This window comes from Sorex araneus, chromosome 3 (assembly GCF_027595985.1).
Source record: "Sorex araneus isolate mSorAra2 chromosome 3, mSorAra2.pri, whole genome shotgun sequence".
Taxonomy (NCBI): Eukaryota; Metazoa; Chordata; class Mammalia; order Eulipotyphla; family Soricidae; genus Sorex; species Sorex araneus.
The window spans coordinates 185,960,773-185,979,885 of NC_073304.1; the positions used below are offsets into that span (position 1 = coordinate 185,960,773).

Sequence of the window (19,113 nt, forward strand, 5' to 3'; positions counted from 1 at the left end):
TCGTGGGCGGAGACATTATTGGTGGGCGGGATCGCTGGGGACTGAGTGACCGTTGCTAGAGATAGTCACGTGCCGGCGACTGGGCGGATCGCCGCGGTCACGTGATCGGAGAGGCTCACGTGGTGGGGCGTGTCGTGTCCAGGGGGCTGGCTCGAGTCACGTGGTCTGAGGGGTAGGCGGGGCACTGGAGGCAGTCTGGCGGCGGCGGCGGCGGCGGCGGTGACCGTAGACACGGGCTTGGATCGTGCTCCGCCGGTCGCTACCTGCACTGCCACTCCGCTGGCCGCCACCTTCTTGCCTTCTGCATGTTCTTACATTGGGTCGATCCTGCAGGCGCGCTCGCGTCGGTTTGTGGGTGTGCGCAGGCGCGGTGGGGACATTAGCCGTGTTGGGTGGGCGGCGGAGCCCGGGAGCGCGCGGGCGAGACCATGGCGGGCAGCGGCGCGGGGGGCGGTGGTGGTGGGGAGACGAAGGTGATATACCATCTGGATGAAGAAGAGACTCCTTACCTGGTGAAGATTCCAGTTCCCGCTGAGCGCATCACCCTTGGTGATTTCAAGAGCGTTCTGCAGCGACCCGCGGGCGCTAAGTACTTTTTCAAGTCTATGGATCAGGATTTCGGGTGAGCGCGCGAGGCCTAGACTGCAGCCAGACGGGGCTGTGCTGGAATGGATTGAATAATATTGAAGGGACCCTTGGGATATACTGACTCTAAGGAGGCAGATAGCACTGTGCTGGTGTAGTTTGACTATCTAAGGACAGGAAAGGTTATGTTTGAACGGATTGGGGCAGATGATGCTGTAGGACAGATGAGGCTATACTAAACCAGATTAGAGAGAATTAGACTATTCTGGGATTGCAGTGGGACACTCTGGCTTATTTGGGGATATTATGGACAGGTGCCATAGGTTGATCTGGCCCTCTGGCAGTTTATTCCGAGGTGTCTAGTAGCACACAGACTAGGGATACTCTGAAATTTCCTGATACTGATTTGGCTATAGTGGAACGTTTGGGACCTTCTGACCTCTACCAGGATAGACGGGTTGCTAGGGAACGTTCAGCCTATGACTGCGGAGGGTACAATATTGGGGGTGTTGTAACATATTAAATCCCTTGGACTTGATATAATGGAAAACATTGACCAATTCCATTTTTACGTGCTTCTGTGGGTTGGTTAGTTTCAACGAGGGTGTTCAATACAATGGCAGACAGGGTGAGTGTTTAGGCTACTCAGGATAGCAGTATTCTAGTCCATATTGGACAGTTGCATGTAGGGAGATAGTGGGGTGTTAGAATTGGTCCCTGGAATAATCCCCTGGGAATATTCTGGGCTATACTGGGGAGTAAATGATGTCGAAGAAAACCTTTTTTTAATTTATAGTATCTGGGACAGAGCCTTTGGGTCATCAGCTTCAGCTCTTGAAGTACACGGGCTGGGATCCTGGGTTTTAGGTGCGCTGAATAAACAATCTAGAAAAAAATGTTGCATGTTGGGAGAGTGGTATTATCTTAGTTATTTTGACTTTAATTTTGTTCCTTTGTCACTTAAGTAGTTTAATTTTTATGCCTTTATCTCATCTGAGATGAAGATAATCCAAGTAAAAGTGCTTGGTTCACAATAAATTCGTGGTGAGTGTAAATGCCAGTCTATAAGGCTCTCTAGTCCATAGGTTATAGTGGTACAAAATAGAATAAATAATATGACAGGCTGAGATTGGGTTTTGTTGGGAAAAGTATTATCTTATGTCGAGACAGGTTGGTAGTGACCTGATTGTGTTGTCACACTGATAGCAAATGGGACTAAGCTGTGGTCTGTAATAAATGGTTCATCCCCAAATCCTAATTTGGGGAGGAGGGGGAGTGTGTATGTGTGAGAGAAAGAGTGAGTCTTTCAGAGCTGTACAGTCTGTACAGAGCTGGTTTTGTTTATTCATATAGTAAAAAGTTTATATATGATGGGGCTGGAGCGATAGCACAGCAGGTAGGGTGTTTGCCTTGCACGCAGCCGACCCAGGTTTGATTCCCAGCATCCCATATGGTCCCCCAAGCACCGCCAGGAGTAATTCCTGAGTGCAGAGCCAGGAGTAACCCCTGAGCATTGCCGAATGTGACCCAAAAAGAAAAAAAAAAGTATATATATTTGCGGGGAGAGGATGCCAACACTGGGAAGTACTCAGGATTTACTCCTGGTTTTGTGGTCAGTGATTATTCCAGGCAGACCTTGGAGACCCTGTGGGGTCAACATCCTACCTACTCTCCTGTCTCTGGCCTCAGAAAATATTCTCTAATCACTACCAAGTAACAGATACTCTGCTGCTTGACCAGGACATGGTGTTGAGCAGAATAGTCATTAAAGATACCATGTGTTTGGGGGCTGGAGCGATAGCACAGAGGGTAGGGCGTTTGCCTTGCACGCGGCCGACCCGGGTTCAAATCCCAGCATCCCATATGGTCCCCTGAGCACCACCAGGAGTAATTCCTGAGTGTAGAACCAGGAGTAACCCCTGTGCATCGCCGGGTGTGACCCAAAAAGCAAAAAATAAAATAAAATAAAGTGCCCTTTTCAAAAAAAAAAAAGATACCATGTGTTTGGGGGCTGGAGTGATAGCACATCGGGTAGGGCGTTTGCCTTGCACGCAGCCGACCCGGGTTCAATTCCCAGCATCCCATATGGTCCCCTGAGCACCGCCAGGGGTAATTCCTGAGTGCAGAGCCAGGAGTAACCCCTGAGCATTGCCAGGTGTGACCCCCCAAAAAAAAGCAAAAAATAAAATAAAGATACCATGTGGTGGTTGAGAAGCAAGAGCTTCTAGGAGCCCAGGGTACTATGAACCAAAGTCGGGCTGTATCAAGCAGAATAGATTGTGTAGTGCAGTTTTGTTGGGTTTTTGTGCTTTCGTCCTCACCTGACAGCTCTCAGGGGCAGTTCCAAGCTCTGTGCTCAGGAGTGACTTCTGTGTTCTCTGGGGACTGTCAGTGGTACTAAGGATGGAACTAGGGTCACAACTCAGGTCAGCTGCATGCAATGCAAGTGCCTTACCTAGTATACTATCTCTTCAGCCCCATCAGTACAGAGTTTTGTGCCAGTTGAGGCACAGAGGTATGAGAAGCTAGGCTCCTCCCGACCCCCACCTCAGGAGCCACAGCCTAATGAGAAAATGCCGTTCTTTTTTTTTTTTTTAAATGCTGTTCTTAATCTATTAAGTATTGTTAGATAAAGACAACACATATGAATTGTTCTCTGGAAGCAATTGAGAGAAATGGAAAGAAAACCTAGGAGTAGAGATTTTGATTAGGACCAAGCCTCCTTTTGGGATGATGTGCGAGGAATGTGGTAGAAATTGGGAGGAGGTACTGGGAGGGCTTTGAAGCATATTAGGTATTTGGGCACCTGGTGTAACCTTGGGGGATGGCCTTTGGAATTGAACAGAGTGGTTCGACTCAAGACTCTGGAAATCTTTGGAACAATGCGGAGCCCTTGAGAATGAGTTGGGGATAATAAGGAAAAATAAGGGACTGGAGAGAGAGTACAGAGAGGGCACTTGCACTGCACACAGCCAACCTTGGTTCGATCCCCACCATCCCATATCGTCTCCTGAGCCCACCAGGATTAATTCCTCAGTACCGAGCTAGTAGTAGCCCCTGAACATCAGTGGGTGTGGATGAACATTTTAAAAAAGAGAGAGTCAGGAAAGAGAATTATGTTGGAAGATTTCCTAAGAACAGGACTTGAACAGAATGGGAGAAAGACAGCATCCTTGAGGACTGGAGTGATAGCACAGTGGGTAGGGTGTTTGCCTCGCACGCGGCCGACCCAGGTTCGATCCCCAGCATCCCATATGGTCCCCTGAGCACCGCCAGGAGTAATTCCTGAGTGCAGAGCCAGGAGTAACCCCTGTGCATCGCCAGGTGTGACCCCTCCGCCAAAAAAAAAAAAAAAAAACAACGAAAAAAAAAAGACAGCATCCTTGAGCAGGATGGAGATTGGGAGAAACCAAACCGGTGTGGTAGTTGGGGAGGGCTAGTTCAGTCTCATCTTTATTTTGTGTCTTGGCAGTGTGGTGAAGGAAGAAATTTCAGATGACAATGCTCGCCTTCCCTGCTTCAATGGAAGGGTGGTATCCTGGGTAAGGTGGTATCCTGACTCTGAGACCCAACCCCTTGTTAGTTTTTGTTGGTTTTGGGTTTTGGGTTGCTGTTCCTCTGTGGTTCCCTGTCAGTAGTTGGAGGTCCTGATCCTTCAATTTTCTCTGTCTTTTTGGAGAGTAACTGAAGCCCCTCACTTTCCACCTTCTTGTGGAGCCTCTAAAGCTGCTTTTTTTCTTGCACTAGGCTTCCCATACCTTGTCCTCATTTTTTTTTTTTTGTCCTTTCTTTTACTGTCATCTCACTTTCCCACCGAGGCTTTTAAATCACTTGTATCCTTTTAGTTAGTGTCATCGGATAACCCCCAAATGGAAATGGCTATGACAACCCATGAGTCTCGGTCTGAACTGGCGCCTCCACCCCCACCATTGCCCCCCTTACCACCAGAGAGGACCAGTGGCATTGGGGACTCCAGGCCTCCATCTTTCCAGTGAGTCTTTGGGAATTCTTAAGGAGGGAATTGGAGGGCATTAAAAACCCATTGTATGGGCAGCCGAGGATTTGGAGCCCTGTCCCACTGACAGGATCGGAAACCGCCTCTGCCCATCTAGCCCTAATGTATCCAGCAGCCGTGAAAATCTGGAGCCTGAAACAGAAACCGAGTCAGTAGTGTCTCTAAGGCGGGAGCGGCCCCGAAGGAGAGACAGCACTGAGCACAGCGGTGAGGGGGCCCTCTCCTCAGGCGGGGAAGCGCGCGGGCCAGACCCAATCCTGGGTGAGTGTGAAAGAAACAGGGGACCTGAAACGGGAGCTTATGATTGTTATGCAGCTGCTGGCCACCGACCCAGCGGCCCTTCGAGGCTGGAGCGCCACCTGGCTGGCTATGAGAGTTCCTCCACCCTCATGACCAGTGAACTGGAGAGCACCAGCCTTGGGGACTCAGATGAAGATGACACCATGAGCAGGTATGGTTTCCCTATCTCTCACTTCCCTCCTTCCTGCTGGTTTCTCTCTCTCTTCCTGTCCCATGATCGCTTCTGCCCTTCCCATCCTCCTTTTAGGTTCAGCAGCTCCACCGAGCAGAGCAGCGCTTCCCGCCTTCTCAAGCGCCACCGGCGAAGACGGAAACAACGGCCTCCCCGACTGGAGAGGGTGAGAGTTTTCCTGGGATAACGGGGTCCAGAAGTTTGTGACATGGACCTGGGTATAGGAGGTGCACGAGAACAAGAATCTCTGCACTTGGCCTTGGTTGTTGAAGGCAAGCTAGCTCCTTCCCCTTTTCTCACCACAGACCTCCTCCTTCAGCAGCGTCACTGACTCTACTATGTCTCTGAACATCATCACAGTTACCCTCAACATGGGTATGAAGGGAGCCTGGGGTAGGGGGACAGGAAAGGACTTGGTTTCTAGGGCTCTTGGGAATCATGTGGCTGGCACTTCCCCATATCACATGGATTCCCTCTTTAGAGAAGTACAACTTCCTGGGCATCTCCATTGTGGGCCAGAGCAATGAACGAGGCGATGGTGGCATCTACATTGGCTCCATCATGAAGGGTGGGGCCGTGGCAGCTGATGGCCGCATTGAGCCGGGAGACATGCTCCTGCAGGTATGCTGGGGAGGGCCCCTGCTGCCCACCTGCCTCTTTCTCGCTGCCTGCCCCCTGCTTCTCACACATGGTCTCATTTTCAGGTGAATGACATGAACTTTGAGAATATGAGTAACGATGATGCAGTTCGGGTGCTGAGGGACATTGTGCACAAGCCGGGGTGAGCCTCCGCTGCTCTTGGTTTCGTCATCCTCTTGTGTTTCCTTTCTCTCTCCCTATTTGAGTCATAAAAAATGGTGAAACTTAATCATCTAACAAGTGCGTAAAACAAAAGTGTGCAGGGCCGGAGAGATAGTAAGCGGTAAAGGACTTGCCTTGCATGCAGCTGAACATGGTTCAATCCCAGCCACCACATATGCTTCTTGAGCACTGCAAGGGGTTGCTGTAAGCCCCTGAGCAATGCCAAATGTAGCCAAGTGCCCCCACCCCTACCGACTCCCCAACCCCCCAAAAAAACCCAAAACAATACAAAAATGTGCAACAGAATGACTGAATTCAGAGTGAATGAGTAACCTTACAAGTCCTACCTCCTGAAATAAATTGTGCCCAGTGTAAATAAATCGTCCTCCCCGTGTCTCTCTCAGCTTCCTCACTCCCCCTAGAGGTGATTGTCAGTCCTGTGACATTTTTGGTTATAACAAAGAAAATCTTCACCCATTGATAATCTTAGCACTTGTGATGGTTTTGTTTTTACTATTATAGAACTCTTTCTGAGTTTAACTCCTGTGTTGTTTAGCTGTCTGTTTTTTCCTATTGTTTTTGTTTTGATTGATGTGACTTCTGCGAGGCAGCCTGAATGCGGGGTCAGAGGGACACTCCTGGTAAGACTTGGTGACTGAGGCAGGTAGTTTAGTGCTGGGGGCCGAGGATGCAGAGCTACTCGAGTCCTGCAGTGCCAGGGACCACCAGGGGCCTCCAGGACCCAGCAGTGCTCAGAGGGTCATGTGCTTGCTGGGATTTGAATTTGGGTGCCATGTACAGCACTTGCCCCTGGCCACAGAGCCATCTTCCTGGTCCTAGTAGTACCTCTTCCAAGCTCTCCCCCTTTTTTGTGGGGTTGGGGGGTGGTGGTGTCACACTAGTTGAGGCTTAGGGGTTATACCTGGTCCTGTACTCAGGAATCACTTCCTGGCAGGGCTTAGGGAACCATTTGGTTTTTGTTTTGGATTTTTTTTTTTTCCCTTTTTGGGTCACACCCAGCGATGCACAGGGATTACTCCTGGCTCATGCACTCAGGAATTACCTGATGGTGCTCGGGGGAGCTATTTGGAATGCCAGGGATTGAAACTGGGTCATCCTGGTACAAGGCAAATACCCTAATCACTGAACTATGCAACCCTCACTTCCCCCCCTCTTTTTTTTTTTTTGCTTTTTGGGTCACACCCGGCGAAGCACAGGGGTCACTCCTGGCTCATGCACTCAGGAATCACCCCTGGCGGTGCTCAGGGGACCATATGGGATGCTGGGATTCGAACCCGGGTCGGCCACGTGCAAGGCAAACACTCTACCCGCTGTGCTATCGCTCCAGCCCCATCCCCCCCTCTTTTTTTTTGGTGTTTGATTTCTGAGCCACATCTGACAGTGCTATAGGATAACTTAGACACACTTATGTGGTGCTCGGGATCAAGCCAGGGTCAGCTACATGCAAAGCAAGTACCTTAGCAGTAGTGCAGCGGGTAGGGCGTTCACCTAGCACGCAGCCTACCCGGGTTCGATTCCTCCGCCCCTATTGGAGAGCCCGGCAAGCAAGAGTATTTCGTCTCCATGGCAGAGCCTGGCAAGCTACCCATGGTGTATTCGATATGCCAAAAACAGTAACAACAAGTCTCATGATGGAGACGTTACTGGTGCCCACTCGAGCAAAGCGATGAGCAACGGAATGACAGTGACAGTGACTATTTATTTGGTCCTAGTAATATGTCATTTATGTTGGGTTGTATGGGGTAGGCCACACCTGAGTGCACTTAGGGATCACTCCCTGCAGGGCTCAGGGAACTATATGGGATGCCGGGGATTGGACTTGGGTTCGTCATGTGCAAGGCAAGCCCCCTACCTGCTGCATTATCTTTGAATCTCCCAGTAGTACATATTTTAAGTGTTACCATGTTGAAGACTAGGGATGTAGCTAAATGTTGGCACATGTACTTTGGATGTATGAAGTCCCCAGTACCCAAAAACAAAAGTGGGGGGCAGAGTGATAGTACAGCGTGGAGAGCACTTGCCTTACATCCGGCTGCCTGGGTTTGATCCTTGGCATCCCGTATGGTCCCTTGAGTTTGCTCAGTGACCCCTGAGCACAGAGCTAGGAGTGAACTCTGAGCACCACCAGGTGTGATTCAAAAGAAAAGGTTAATATATTAACATAGTTTTATTGTCATTTATGTGAGGGAGCCTCTCACCTTACTGTTTTTTTTTTTTTTGCCCAACCGTGTCTGTTTCTCTCCTTTTTAGCAGGTGGGAGTGGTGAGGGGGATTTGGCCCAAATGTGGTGCGGGATGGGGGCTACTCCCAGCTCTGTGCTCAAGGCCTATACTTTGCAGCGCTCAGGGGACTGTGCAGTACCCAGAGTAAGCTTTATACAAGGCAAGCTCCTTAACCCCTGTGCCATCTCTTGGACTGTGTGCTTTTTCTTTCCATCTTTCTATCTCAACCCATTCTCATTCCAGGCTTCTACCCTCCTGAGGCCTTCCCCCACCCCTGCTTGACTGGCCTTCTCCTCTTCCCTACAGCCCCATTGTGCTGACGGTAGCCAAGTGTTGGGATCCCTCTCCCCAAGCCTACTTCACTCTCCCCCGAAGTGAGTGATGCTCTGGTGGGTCTGCAGCTGAGAACTGGGGGGGGGTGGGGGTGGAGTGGGAGCTTAAGGCCATCGGGAATGGGTGGAGGAGGTTCATGGTGGAGGTGGGATAAGGCGTGGAATCAGAAAGGAACGAGGCTGGCTGTCTGCATCTGGAAAGTGATGGGTGATTGGTGACCTTCTCTTCCCCAGATGAACCCATCCAGCCAATTGACCCTGCTGCCTGGGTCTCTCACTCTGCTGCGCTGACTGGTACTTTCCCAGCCTATCCAGGCTCTTCATCCATGAGCACCATCACATCTGGGTCCTCTCTGCCTGAAGGTGAGCCCGAGGACCGGCCCTCCACCAGTGCTGATGACTTGCTGCTGCAGGCTGTATTTCTCATTTCCCCTTGTCGCCTCTGACAGGCTGTGAGGGCCGAGGTCTCTCTGTCCATACAGACATGGCATCTGTGACCAAAGCCATGGCCGCTCCAGAGTCTGGACTGGAAGTTCGGGACCGCATGTGGCTCAAGATCACCATCCCTAATGCCTTTTTGGGTACTGGGTTCTGGGAAGGGGAGGAGGAAGCGGCAGCGCTGGGAACAAGCTGGATAGGGGTCAGAGCAGAAGACGAAGGGGAGTACTTAAGGCCTTTTTCTGTTTTGGGTGATCCCAGGCTCAGACGTGGTTGACTGGCTCTACCATCACGTGGAGGGCTTTCCCGAGCGGCGGGAAGCCCGCAAGTATGCCAGTGGATTGCTCAAGGCAGGCCTTATCCGACATACTGTGAACAAGATCACCTTCTCTGAGCAGTGCTATTATGTTTTTGGAGACCTCAGTGGCGGCTGTGAGAGTTGTGAGTTCCCCTGTCCCGCCCTGGGAGAAGGACTCTGTCTGCTATGTCTTACCTCTGACCCCAGAAACCTGCCAGGGCCACTGGGATAGTTGAGAAGTCTTCCTGCACTAGGCCTCCCACTGCATGAGGGCGCGTGTGCTCCCCCACGTAGCCGGGCTGGCTTTGCCATTGAGGATGGTCCTCTCCTGAGCCTCCTGGAAGCATTCGGGCCTGTGGCCAAACCTGACTGTATTCCTGCCCTTCTGCAGTGATAGGTGGGGCATTTCCTGTCAGAGGCCTGTGTTCTGCTTGTTTTAACCCCCATCATGGATCTCTCTGAAGGAACAGTTCCCTGTTTCTCTTCATGCAGCGTCTGGGATCTTTACCTTTCAAACCAGTAACTCTACCTCGTTCCTTGTTAGTATAGTGGTGAGTATCCCCTCCTGTCAAAGCAGTAACTCTGATTTTGCTTTCTAGACCTAGTCAACCTCTCTCTGAATGACAATGATGGCTCCAGTGGGGCATCCGACCAGGATACCTTGGCTCCTCTGCCTGGTGCCACCCCCTGGCCACTGCTGCCTACGTTCTCCTACCAGTATCCTACCCCACACCCATACAGCCCTCAGCCTCCACCCTACCATGAGCTCTCTTCCTACACTTACGGTGGAGGCAGTGCCAGCAGCCAGCACAGTGAGGGTAAGTCCCTGCCAGGTCCTGGCGCAGCCTGGGACCAGGGATGGGTCTGAGGGAAAACTAGGGAGGAGCGGCCAGGAGGGGCTGGGGTAGCCGAGGGACCCTGCCCCAGGACTCAGTGCCCCATCCCCTCTCCCTGCAGGGAGCCGGAGCAGTGGGTCGACACGGAGCGATGGGGGGGCAGGGCGCACAGGGAGGCCTGAGGAGCGGGCCCCCGAGTCCAAGTCCGGCAGCGGCAGTGAGTCGGAGCCCTCCAGCCGAGGGGGCAGCATTCGGCGGGCTGGGGAGCCTGGGGGGAACGGGGATGGGGGCCCACCTCTGTCCAGGGGCTCTTCGGGAGGCCCTCCCAATCTCCGAGCCCACCCGGGACTCCATCCTTATGGCCCACCCCCGGGCATGGCCCTCCCTTATAACCCCATGATGGTGGTCATGATGCCCCCGCCTCTGCCTCCTGTGCCTCCAGCAGTACAGCCTCCGGGGGCCCCTCCAGTCCGAGATCTGGGCTCTGTGCCTCCGGAGCTGACTGCTAGCCGCCAGAGCTTCCACATGGCCATGGGCAACCCCAGTGAGTTCTTTGTGGATGTCATGTAGGTCCCACTGAGGGGCCGTATTGGATGTACACCATGGCCTGCCCAGTGGTGCTTGGTGCTTGTTCTGCGACTGCATGTTTTGTCAGTCATGTGTGCTCATTACTCCTTTGGTGCCTGGGCTCAGCTTGTCCTGTTGGCTACAGCCAGCTGTGACGCTGTTGCCACTGTGACTTTCTAGCAGTGCCTGGTTCCTCCTTCCTTGTGAGGGACCTCCAATAATTTTTTATCTTTTTTTTTTTAAATAAGCCTGAGGGGGGTAAAATAGAATTTCTTACGTTATTTGGACTATTTTTTAGTACACATTCCTTACTTTATATGAAGAATCCCCATCTACTGGACCCTTTCTTTTAATCCCAGAATATGATGACCTAGTCTCTTCCCCAGATAGTTGTGCCTTGAACGGGGCTTGGAGGTCGGGGAGGGTGAGTGGTAGTCAGTGGTACCTTGGGAGGAAGAAGGGAATCCATCAGTCACCCATAGACAGTAAGTAGTCAAAGGAAGCTGGGGGTGTGTTCGTGTAGCTGCTTTTGTTATTATATTTATTTTAGTCACTTGTATGAAAACCAATAAAGCAATAGGGGCAAATTCCCTGTGCCTCTGGCTCCTTTCTTTGGGCAGGCAGCAAGGGAAAGGACTGAGATGGAACAGCAAAGTGATGTGTTAGCAACTTTATTTGTAAGGTGGCAATCAGCACTTCCAGCGGGGCAGGCCCTGTCGCGACACTTTCAAGGCACAAGCTGGGCCTCCAGGAAAAAGGCCTTGGCTTTGGCTCGAGTGAAGGCACATTCTGAGGAAGGATTGGCTAGGAACACTCAGAAGCCAAGGGGGTTGCTGGTGACCACACCCCCCTGCTCCACCAAGGCGTTGGAGATGCTTTTGAAGTTCCGGAAGAGCTCCAGCTGCTGGGGGTCTGACTGCAGCGCAGTCATGTTCTCCCGGATCCGGGCAGCCGCCTGGGGAGGCAGGGCTGGTTCAGTCCTATGCTCTGAGCCCCCCGCCCCGCCACACTTGGAAACCTGAACCTCACCTCGATACACCAGCTGTCACAGAGCATTTTTTCATGCTGGGCTGTGGGGTGGCCTTCACTCAGAGATCTTGAGGCCCTGGTGGAAATCAAGAAAAATCTAGCCTGTGATCTTGGCCCCAGACCCCACCTCCAGCTCAGGTTTCCCACTGCCTCCTTACCTGGAAAGAACGACCACCATGGCATAGAGGTCGATGGCACTGTCTGCCAGACGCTGCAGCACAAACTGCTCATCTGTCAGGTAATGAGATGGGATGGGGGTTGGGGGTGTCAGTTGAAAGGAGAGGAGAAAAGGCGGTGGGGATGGGGCTGGGAGTTCACTCACTGACAATCCCTTTTTTGTGTTTTATCAGCTTGGCCTCTACCACGCTAGCAAACTGCTCCAAAGCCTGAACTGTCTGAAGAGATACAAGGCACCTGGGGCTTAGAGGGGGCGCAGGCCCACCAGCCCTGGATGCAAGCTGCCCCCTATTTCGTTGACTACTTACCAGCTCACCACTTCGACTCAAGTCCTTGTGGACAACTCCGCTGAGACTCAGGCCACTGCCCAGCCCTGCCCGCCTAGAGGAAGGGTGAAAGCGACTTGTAAGTTGCTGATACCGCCCTGCCTTGCTCTGCCCTGCCCTGGGCCCTAAACTTACCGCCTCAGCTGTTTGCCTGCCTCTCCCAGCAGGAGGCCAGCATTCCCAAAAGGATTCTTAAGGGCACTGCCAAGCCCAGAGAGTTCCTTTCCTTTGTCCTGTGGGGGAGGAGAGTCTCACCATCAGGATTTCAAGTCAGGACTCCTTGTCCTCCCATCAGTCCCCCTTCCTCTTACCATACAGCCCTGCAGAGCCACAAACAGCCGAAGAATGTCATTTGTCCCCTCAAAGATCCGGAAGACACGAAGATCTCGGAGCACTCTCTCTACCCCGGGCTCCTGTCACAGGGGAACACAGATCAGAGGCTCACGCCCAGACCAGCTTACCCCCCTTCCTGGCCCAGCTGCAACCCACCCAGCCAGGGCAGGCAGAGAACCATCCTGTACCTTCATGAAGCCCATGCCCCCCATGATTTGGATGCACTCATCTGTCACCTTCCAGGCTGCCTCCTAGGGACGAAGAGCCATATAAAACTGGTTTTGGAGCCAGATTCCCAAAGTGGACTCACCCTCCCTGCGTGTCTGGGACCTCACCGAGCCAAAGATTTTGCTGATGGCTGCCTCGATCTGGAAGTCTGTGGATCCTTGGTCCATGTTGGCACTCACCATGTAAGCCATGGACTGAGATTGTGAGTTGGGACATGGGAAGGAATAGAGAAAAGGGTGGCATCAGACTTTCTCATCTCAAAACCCAAATCCTCAGAGACGAGGGGCGACCTATCTCTCCCTCTAACTCCACATGTGAGTCCTACCAAAATATTTGATCCTGAGTTAGTTTGCTGGGGCTTCTAAGGTATTGGCTGAAGAGGTGTGGTGTGGGCCAGGGTGGGATTTGGTATCCTGGAGCCACCTCAAACAGTGTGGCTTTGCCCCTTTTGCAGAAGCTGAGCTGACTATGCCTCCCCGCATCCCCTAGGGCATTGGTGTAAAGCTGGAGACCCACTGCCCCAGGTGCTGCTGGGGGTTGTAGTCTGAACGTCCGAGAAGGCCACAAGTTCCAGAACAGGGGCAGGGGGAGCCGGGGAGGGCTCACCTCAGTCACATACTGCAGCATAGCCATCCGGGCCAGCTTTTCCTGGATCAGCCCGAAGTTGTGAATTTTCTCCCCAAACTGGGTACGATTTGCAGCGTGATCCACCTTAAAGAGGGCATGGTGTCATGCTGTGGCCTTTTAACCTCCTGAGGGAAGCTGCTGGGCTGGGAGGTGATAGGGGTTGGCTCTAGTCCTGGCTGGAGAGCTACGCCATGATGCCCTTTATGGTGCTCGCTTGGGCTGTTGCCATGCCTCCCGCTGCTGAGACTGTGCATGTCAGCTCTGGAGCGGCTGGCAGGGAGGGGTTTTCTGGCAAAAGGTACACTGGCAAGGGCAAGGGGAAACAACATGACCTGGACTCAAGCTAACTCTGCACTCAAGCAGGGTACTCACCGCCTTAGCAATGATGCCCTTCATGGTGCCTGCTAAGGCCGCTGCCATGGCAAACCTTCCATTGTTGAGAATGTGCATGGCAACCTTGAAGCCGCTCCCCACCTCACCCAGCACATTTTCTGCCGGCACCCGTACTCCATCAAAGCACACCTCTGCTGTGTTGGAGGCCTTGATGCCCATCTTCTTCTCAGGGGGCCCCCTGGAACAGAATAGAGTGGAGAAACAAGGATTGTTTAAACAAGCCCCACTATGAATAAACTACCTCTTACCAACCAGAGAAAAACCGCGACTCCCAGCCTACAGGGGTACAGAGGACTGAGGCGGCACACTTCTACTGTGCAGCCTGAATGTCTGAACTGAGCAGGCCACAAGCTCCAGAAACGGGGCAGAGGAGGTGCAGGGAAGGCTCACCTTGGTGCCCGAAGCCCAGAGGACCGAGGAGGCATACCTCCATTTTGCCACCTGTTGTGATTCTGGAGCTGGAGCTTCACATCAGTCCCATATAGATTAGTCCCTTGGGAGCATGCTGTCCACTTCCTTTGGCTTAGCACACATTCCCAGATGTCTGGGAACAGTCATTTGTCCCAGAGCTCAGTACTGCTCCCCCGCCTCCCTCTCCTTTCTTCCTCTCCACACCCACTCACTGGGTAACACCTCCAAAGCTCTTCTCCACGACAAAAGCCGTTATCTTCTCCTTCACAGCTCCACTGGCATCAGTAACTGGTGTCTTGGCAAAGACTGTGAAGATTTCTGCCAGGCCACCATTACTGTAGAAAACGAGAAGATCATTAGGCAGGTCTGAGGGTGGTGAGGTCCAACGCTGTGGGGAGAGGGGAAAACTGGGAGGGAGAGAAACCTGATCCAAATCTTGCTTCCGTTGAGAGTATAATATTTTCCACAGGGGCTGGGCACAGCTGAGGCTCGAATTGAGGCTGCATCTGACCCACTGGCAGGCTCAGTTAGACAAAAAGCAGCCAGAATCTCCCCTGTTGGGAAGCAAGTTTCTTTAGGAAAGAATCCTTCAGGAGCCCTAGCCCTTAGCCCCTCTGGTAAAATTCAGCACTTCACCTCCCACTAGCATTCTCCGGTGCTTTTCCAGAACCTCCGCCAACCAGCATGCCCCAAAATGCTGTGATCCAAGTACCAGTGGGCTAGTTTGTGTCCAGATCAGGACACACCCAATCCCGAGATTTAGTTTATAGCCTCACCAGATGCCAATTTGGGGAGGTATTTTTCTTTCTGGGCCTTTGTGCCAAAGAGCAGGATGCCTTTGAAACCGATGCCCTGATGGGCCCCCAGGGTGACGCCCAAAGCAAGGTCGTGCATGCCCACTATCTCCACCAGGCGGGCGTACTGTAGGGGAAATAGATGACATTGTAACCGGCTGCCTGGGGGGTTGACCTTTGTGGTAAAATGGGCAAAAGGGCAGAGAAATACTCCCACCGAACGGACAGAGGATGTGGGACCAGGAAATTGGTATAGCAAGGGCCGCTGGCAGAGGATATATGTCTCTCCCATGTTTGGTGGGAGAAGGCTTTGTACCCTACTGTCAGAAACCCCTCCCACCCACCTTCAGATTAGAGCTTGGAACTGGGTCAGGTCACAGCCCTAGGGGACTGGAGGCACTTAGACATATGTGAATTTTAGGAGTCAACATCCCACAGAACCCCAAGGGTGAGGGGCCGCATCTGCCATGATGGGAGTAACTGAGGGGTGCCCTCACCTGGGTGTTGCAAAGGCCTACACCGCCCAGCTCGCTGGGCACTTGAAGGCCAAAGGCGCCCAGATCCTTGAGGCCCTGCATAGTGTTCTCCTCCACTGCTTCCAACATGTCATTCTTGGCAGGATCATTCACCTCCTGGGGAAATCATAGGATTCCACATCCACACACCTATTTTTGGCCTTTTATTTTGGGGGAGGGAATGTGTGGCACACCCAGTGATGATGCTCAGGGGTTACTCCTGGCTCTGCGCTAAGAAGTTACCCCTGGTGGTGCTGGGATGCCAGGGACAGAACCCGGTCAACTATGTGTATGGCAAATGTCTACCCGTTGCACTGTCTCTGGCCTACCACGCTTCTTTTAAGCTTTTTAACATCAATTCCACTCCATCAGGGCCTAAGTCCTCTGCCTCTAACCCGTCAAACTGCTCACCTCGAGGAAACGGGTCACAGGCCCCACCAACTCTTTGAGAAACTGTGTCTGCTCCTCGTTGAGCACTGTGTGGGGAGCAGGAGAGGGCGTGGGGGGGGCAGAGACAGGGATGGGGCAGGTGAGGCCAGGGAAGGTGAGGTGTTCCCACAATCCCCACTGCTCTTCCCCACCCCACAATCCCAGGGCCTGCCCAGTCCAGTCCCTTACCGGCCGGGTATGGAAACACCTGATTGGTGGTGAGCTGGCCTTTAAACATACCCACAGCAAAGGACTTAGATTCCTGTACGTGAACAAAGAAGTGTCAGGGAAAGAGCTGGCTGGTGTGTGGCTGCCCCGGGCTTGGCTCACACCATCACATCAGCCTCTTGGATACATTACCGCCTTTGCCGGTTTCTCCCTGGCCGAAGCATCAGAGGAGACTCCGGTCTCGGGTTTGTCTAGAACCGCCTAGAGAAAGATGGTTATCGAGTGCGGACTTCCGAAGAGCCCAGGCGAGCGGAAGGCTAGAGCTGGGTTCCAGGGGTTGGTGGATCCGGCCACCTTTCCCCTACTTTCCGCCCGGGCCACCTTGGCCTGCCCTTTCCCCTACTTTCGGTGCCAAGCCTGGAGGCAAATGCGGAGGGAGACCCCTGCCGGCGGGCTGGGAGGAGGGCGCCGCGGCTGGCGCCCCGCACACTCCCGACGCTGCGGGCACTTACCTGAGCGGCCCCATTGGCATAGGATCGCTGGGCAGGGCCGGTCCCAGGCTGCCCCAAGAATGTACTGGGCCGTAAGCTGTGAGGGAACGGGGCTTCAATCCGGGGGTCGGTAACCCAGACCCGCTGCACCCCACCCTCCACTCATACGCCTTCCACTCCCCAACCTTAGCAGCTGCCGCCCCACGCCCGGGGCTATCCTTGCCGCCCGCATCTTCGAGCTGCCGCTGCCGGGGTTGCCTCGAGCGCTGACCTAGCACACTGACTCGGTCTGTCTAAGTCTGGGTCGTCCCACCCCGATTCATGCTCCACAATGCACCGGGAGGCGGTCGGGAGGGGCTTCCGGCCGCTCGAGCATGCTGGGAGCTGTAGTTCCGGAACACTCCCCCGCTCCCCAACCCTGGCAGTCCTAGGGTGACAAATGTCCCTGGTCTCACCCGAACTCAATCTTACCTCTTGTCCGAACTAAAGTGTAGTCCTCGGAAGGAGTAGTGAGGCAAGAATGGAGCAGAAGAAAGTGACAATGGCTTAGGTGACTGGTCAGAGGGACAGAAGAGGATAGATTGATGGACATATGGGAGGTCAGACTGATAGACTCATGGAGGGTTTTTTGGGGAGACCCACACCCAGCGTGTGTATTCAGGCTCTGAGCTCAGGGCTCGTGGGTCACTCTTGGCGGGCTTCGGGTGCTGAGGATTGGACCCTGGCCCATCACATTCAAGGCAAGTGCCCTACCTGCGGTACTGGGCTCCTGCCCCAGACTTCCCAGAAAGAAGTGAAAGACCAGTTCCAGAGGATGGAAAGACCCGAGACTCTGGGGTCTCTCATGATGTAGCCTCCCCTAACACAAAAGAGAAATAATGGGGTGGAAAAGTCAAGCTGTGTGTGTGTCATAAGCATATACTCCTGAGGCCAAGGAGGTGTTTTGCAAATTCTGAAAAAACAAATGCTGGAACTTTCTACTCTCTGACCTGTATTTCCTCCTGAGACCATACTGTGTACTCAAGACTTGACCTCTGGGTAAAAGGATTTTTCCCAGGCTTTAGAGGAGCTATAGCAATTGTCCTGTCTCCCTTCTTCCACACCTCTCTAGTCCCAAATCAAAAATCCTAGAATAGGGGCTGGAGCGATAGCACAGTGGGTAGAGCATTTGCCTTGCATGCGGCTGACTCCGGTTTGATTCCCAGCATCCCATATGGTCCCCTAAGCACCGCCAGGATTAATTCCTGAGTGCAGAGCCAGGAATAACCCCTGTGCATTGCCAGGTGTGACCCAAAAAGAAAAAATCCTAGAACAGGACTAGAGTGATAGCACAGAGGGTAGGGCGTTTGCCTTGCAATGCAGTTGACCCAGGTTTGATCCCCGGCATCCCACATGGCTGCCTGAGCACCTCTGGAGTGGATTCTTGAGTGCAGAGTCACGAGTATTAATTATCCCGGAGCATTGCTGGGTGTGACCCTTGCACAACCTCCTCAAAAAGCAAACAAACAAACAAACAAAAAACTACCCAGAAATCCTAGAATAGGCCATACACAGTGGATAGGGATTTTTCCATGCTCACCTGGTTTGACCACCATCCTCGACCCGAAGCCTGCCTGGAAGATCCTTCGTTCAAAGCCAGAAATAAAACCTGAGCACTGCTAGGTGCTAAACAAAAACAAAAAAATCATTTGTACCTTCCTGTTCTTCCTGTCCAACTGGAAACTGGTTCTGGTTCAAGGAAAAGGAGTAGGGCTGGAGTGATAGCACAACAGGTAGGTCGTCTGCCTTGCACACGGCCAACCTGGGTTCGATTCCCAGCATCCCACATGGTCCCCTGAGCACCGCTAGGAGTGATTCCTGAGTACAGAGCCAGAAGTAACCCCTGAGCATCGCTGGGTGTGACCCAAAAAGAAAAAAAAAAAGAAAAAGGAATAACTTATTTTAAGCTGTGATGTAGGAGGGAGAATTCAGGTTTTTTAAAATTAATTAATTAATTAATTAATTTTTGTAATGGATCCCCGTGAGGTACAGTTACAGACTTACAAACTGTCATGGTTATGTTTCAATCATATAATATTCGAGTACCCAAGGAGGGAGAATTCTTGAAATGACCCTCTTCCCCAGTCCCTTAGTAAAGTGATTTTTTTTTCCGTTTCGAGGCTACACTCAGCATTGGTCACTCTTGGCTCTGTACTCAGGGTCACTCCTGGAGGTGCTCAGATCAATGTCATGCCAGTTATGAAACTGAGGTTGGCCGTGTGCAAGGCAAGTGCCTTAATTCTTTCTTAATACTGTCTTTCTGGCCCTGGAAAGTGAACTGAAGTCACGCCTAGCTTTAGTGAGAGGGGCTTGAGACTCATGGAGCAAAGCAGAGGTAGTGCTTCCAGGGGACCTGGGGAAGAACAGGACAGCACTTAGTCCAGAGATTATCTACTTTACCTAATGACTAGAATTGGGTTGGGAGATGGCAGCTCAACTCCAATCCGAGTGAATTAGGGAGATTAAAAGGAGAGAAGAGGGAGATGTCTGAGAGACCAAGAGGTGAAAAACAGGTGTTCTTGTGGAGGAAGGAGGGAGGTGTTGGGGGGCAGACTGGGGTACTTAG

General features: G+C 52.5%; 2 protein-coding genes across 4 annotated transcripts; one reads left to right on the forward strand and one right to left on the reverse strand.

The window, feature by feature from the left end:
- The first annotated feature begins 184 nt into the window (after positions 1-184).
- Positions 185-11,177, forward strand: DVL2 (dishevelled segment polarity protein 2). 3 transcript variants are annotated; one of them, XM_055133597.1, is made up of 15 exons: positions 185-622; positions 4,058-4,127; positions 4,431-4,576; positions 4,671-4,807; positions 4,916-5,051; positions 5,148-5,238; positions 5,378-5,447; positions 5,554-5,693; positions 5,777-5,853; positions 8,423-8,490; positions 8,683-8,811; positions 8,898-9,029; positions 9,148-9,327; positions 9,784-10,002; positions 10,142-11,177. In XM_055133597.1, the coding sequence occupies exons 1-15, from the start codon at positions 429-431 to the stop codon at positions 10,588-10,590; spliced, it is 2,238 nt and encodes a 745-aa protein (XP_054989572.1). In that variant the 5' UTR covers positions 185-428; the 3' UTR covers positions 10,591-11,177. The 3 variants fall into 3 exon arrangements, with proteins under 3 accessions (XP_054989572.1, XP_004604952.1, XP_054989573.1); XM_004604895.2 differs by having other exon boundaries at positions 4,698-4,807; XM_055133598.1 differs by having other exon boundaries at positions 4,716-4,807.
- Positions 11,178-11,242: 65 nt separating this feature from the next.
- On the reverse strand, positions 11,243-16,849 carry ACADVL (acyl-CoA dehydrogenase very long chain). The gene is made up of 20 exons (XM_055133599.1): positions 16,694-16,849; positions 16,530-16,605; positions 16,210-16,278; positions 16,039-16,111; positions 15,832-15,896; positions 15,403-15,537; positions 14,888-15,032; positions 14,536-14,665; positions 14,324-14,446; positions 13,680-13,878; positions 13,287-13,391; positions 12,788-12,874; positions 12,641-12,703; positions 12,431-12,532; positions 12,255-12,352; positions 12,102-12,174; positions 11,939-12,011; positions 11,775-11,847; positions 11,617-11,692; positions 11,243-11,542 (listed from the first exon to the last, which is right to left on the reverse strand). Exons 1-20 carry the CDS (start codon positions 16,738-16,740, stop codon positions 11,402-11,404), a joined length of 1,953 nt encoding a protein of 650 aa, XP_054989574.1. The 5' UTR covers positions 16,741-16,849; the 3' UTR covers positions 11,243-11,401.
- Positions 16,850-19,113: the final 2,264 nt, after the last annotated feature.

What these genes read in the sequence shown, in the direction of transcription:
- DVL2 (XM_055133597.1), top strand. Translation starts at nt 429, where the DNA reads ATGGCGGGCAGCGGCGCGGGGGGCGGTGGTGGTGGGGAGACGAAGGTG. An exon ending in CATCCCTAATGCCTTTTTGG is followed by an intron (nt 9,030 to 9,147) that starts GTACTGGGTTCT and finishes GGGTGATCCCAG; the next exon opens with GCTCAGACGTGGTTGACTGG. An exon ending in CAGCAGCCAGCACAGTGAGG is followed by an intron (nt 10,003 to 10,141) that starts GTAAGTCCCTGC and finishes CTCTCCCTGCAG; the next exon opens with GGAGCCGGAGCAGTGGGTCG.
- ACADVL (XM_055133599.1), bottom strand. Translation starts at nt 16,740, where the DNA reads ATGCGGGCGGCAAGGATAGCCCCGGGCGTGGGGCGGCAGCTGCTAAG. An exon ending in TAGGCCTTTGCAACACCCAG is followed by an intron (nt 15,033 to 15,402) that starts GTGAGGGCACCC and finishes TTTCCCCTACAG; the next exon opens with TACGCCCGCCTGGTGGAGAT. An exon ending in ACACAAAAAAGGGATTGTCA is followed by an intron (nt 11,848 to 11,938) that starts GTGAGTGAACTC and finishes ATTACCTGACAG; the next exon opens with ATGAGCAGTTTGTGCTGCAG.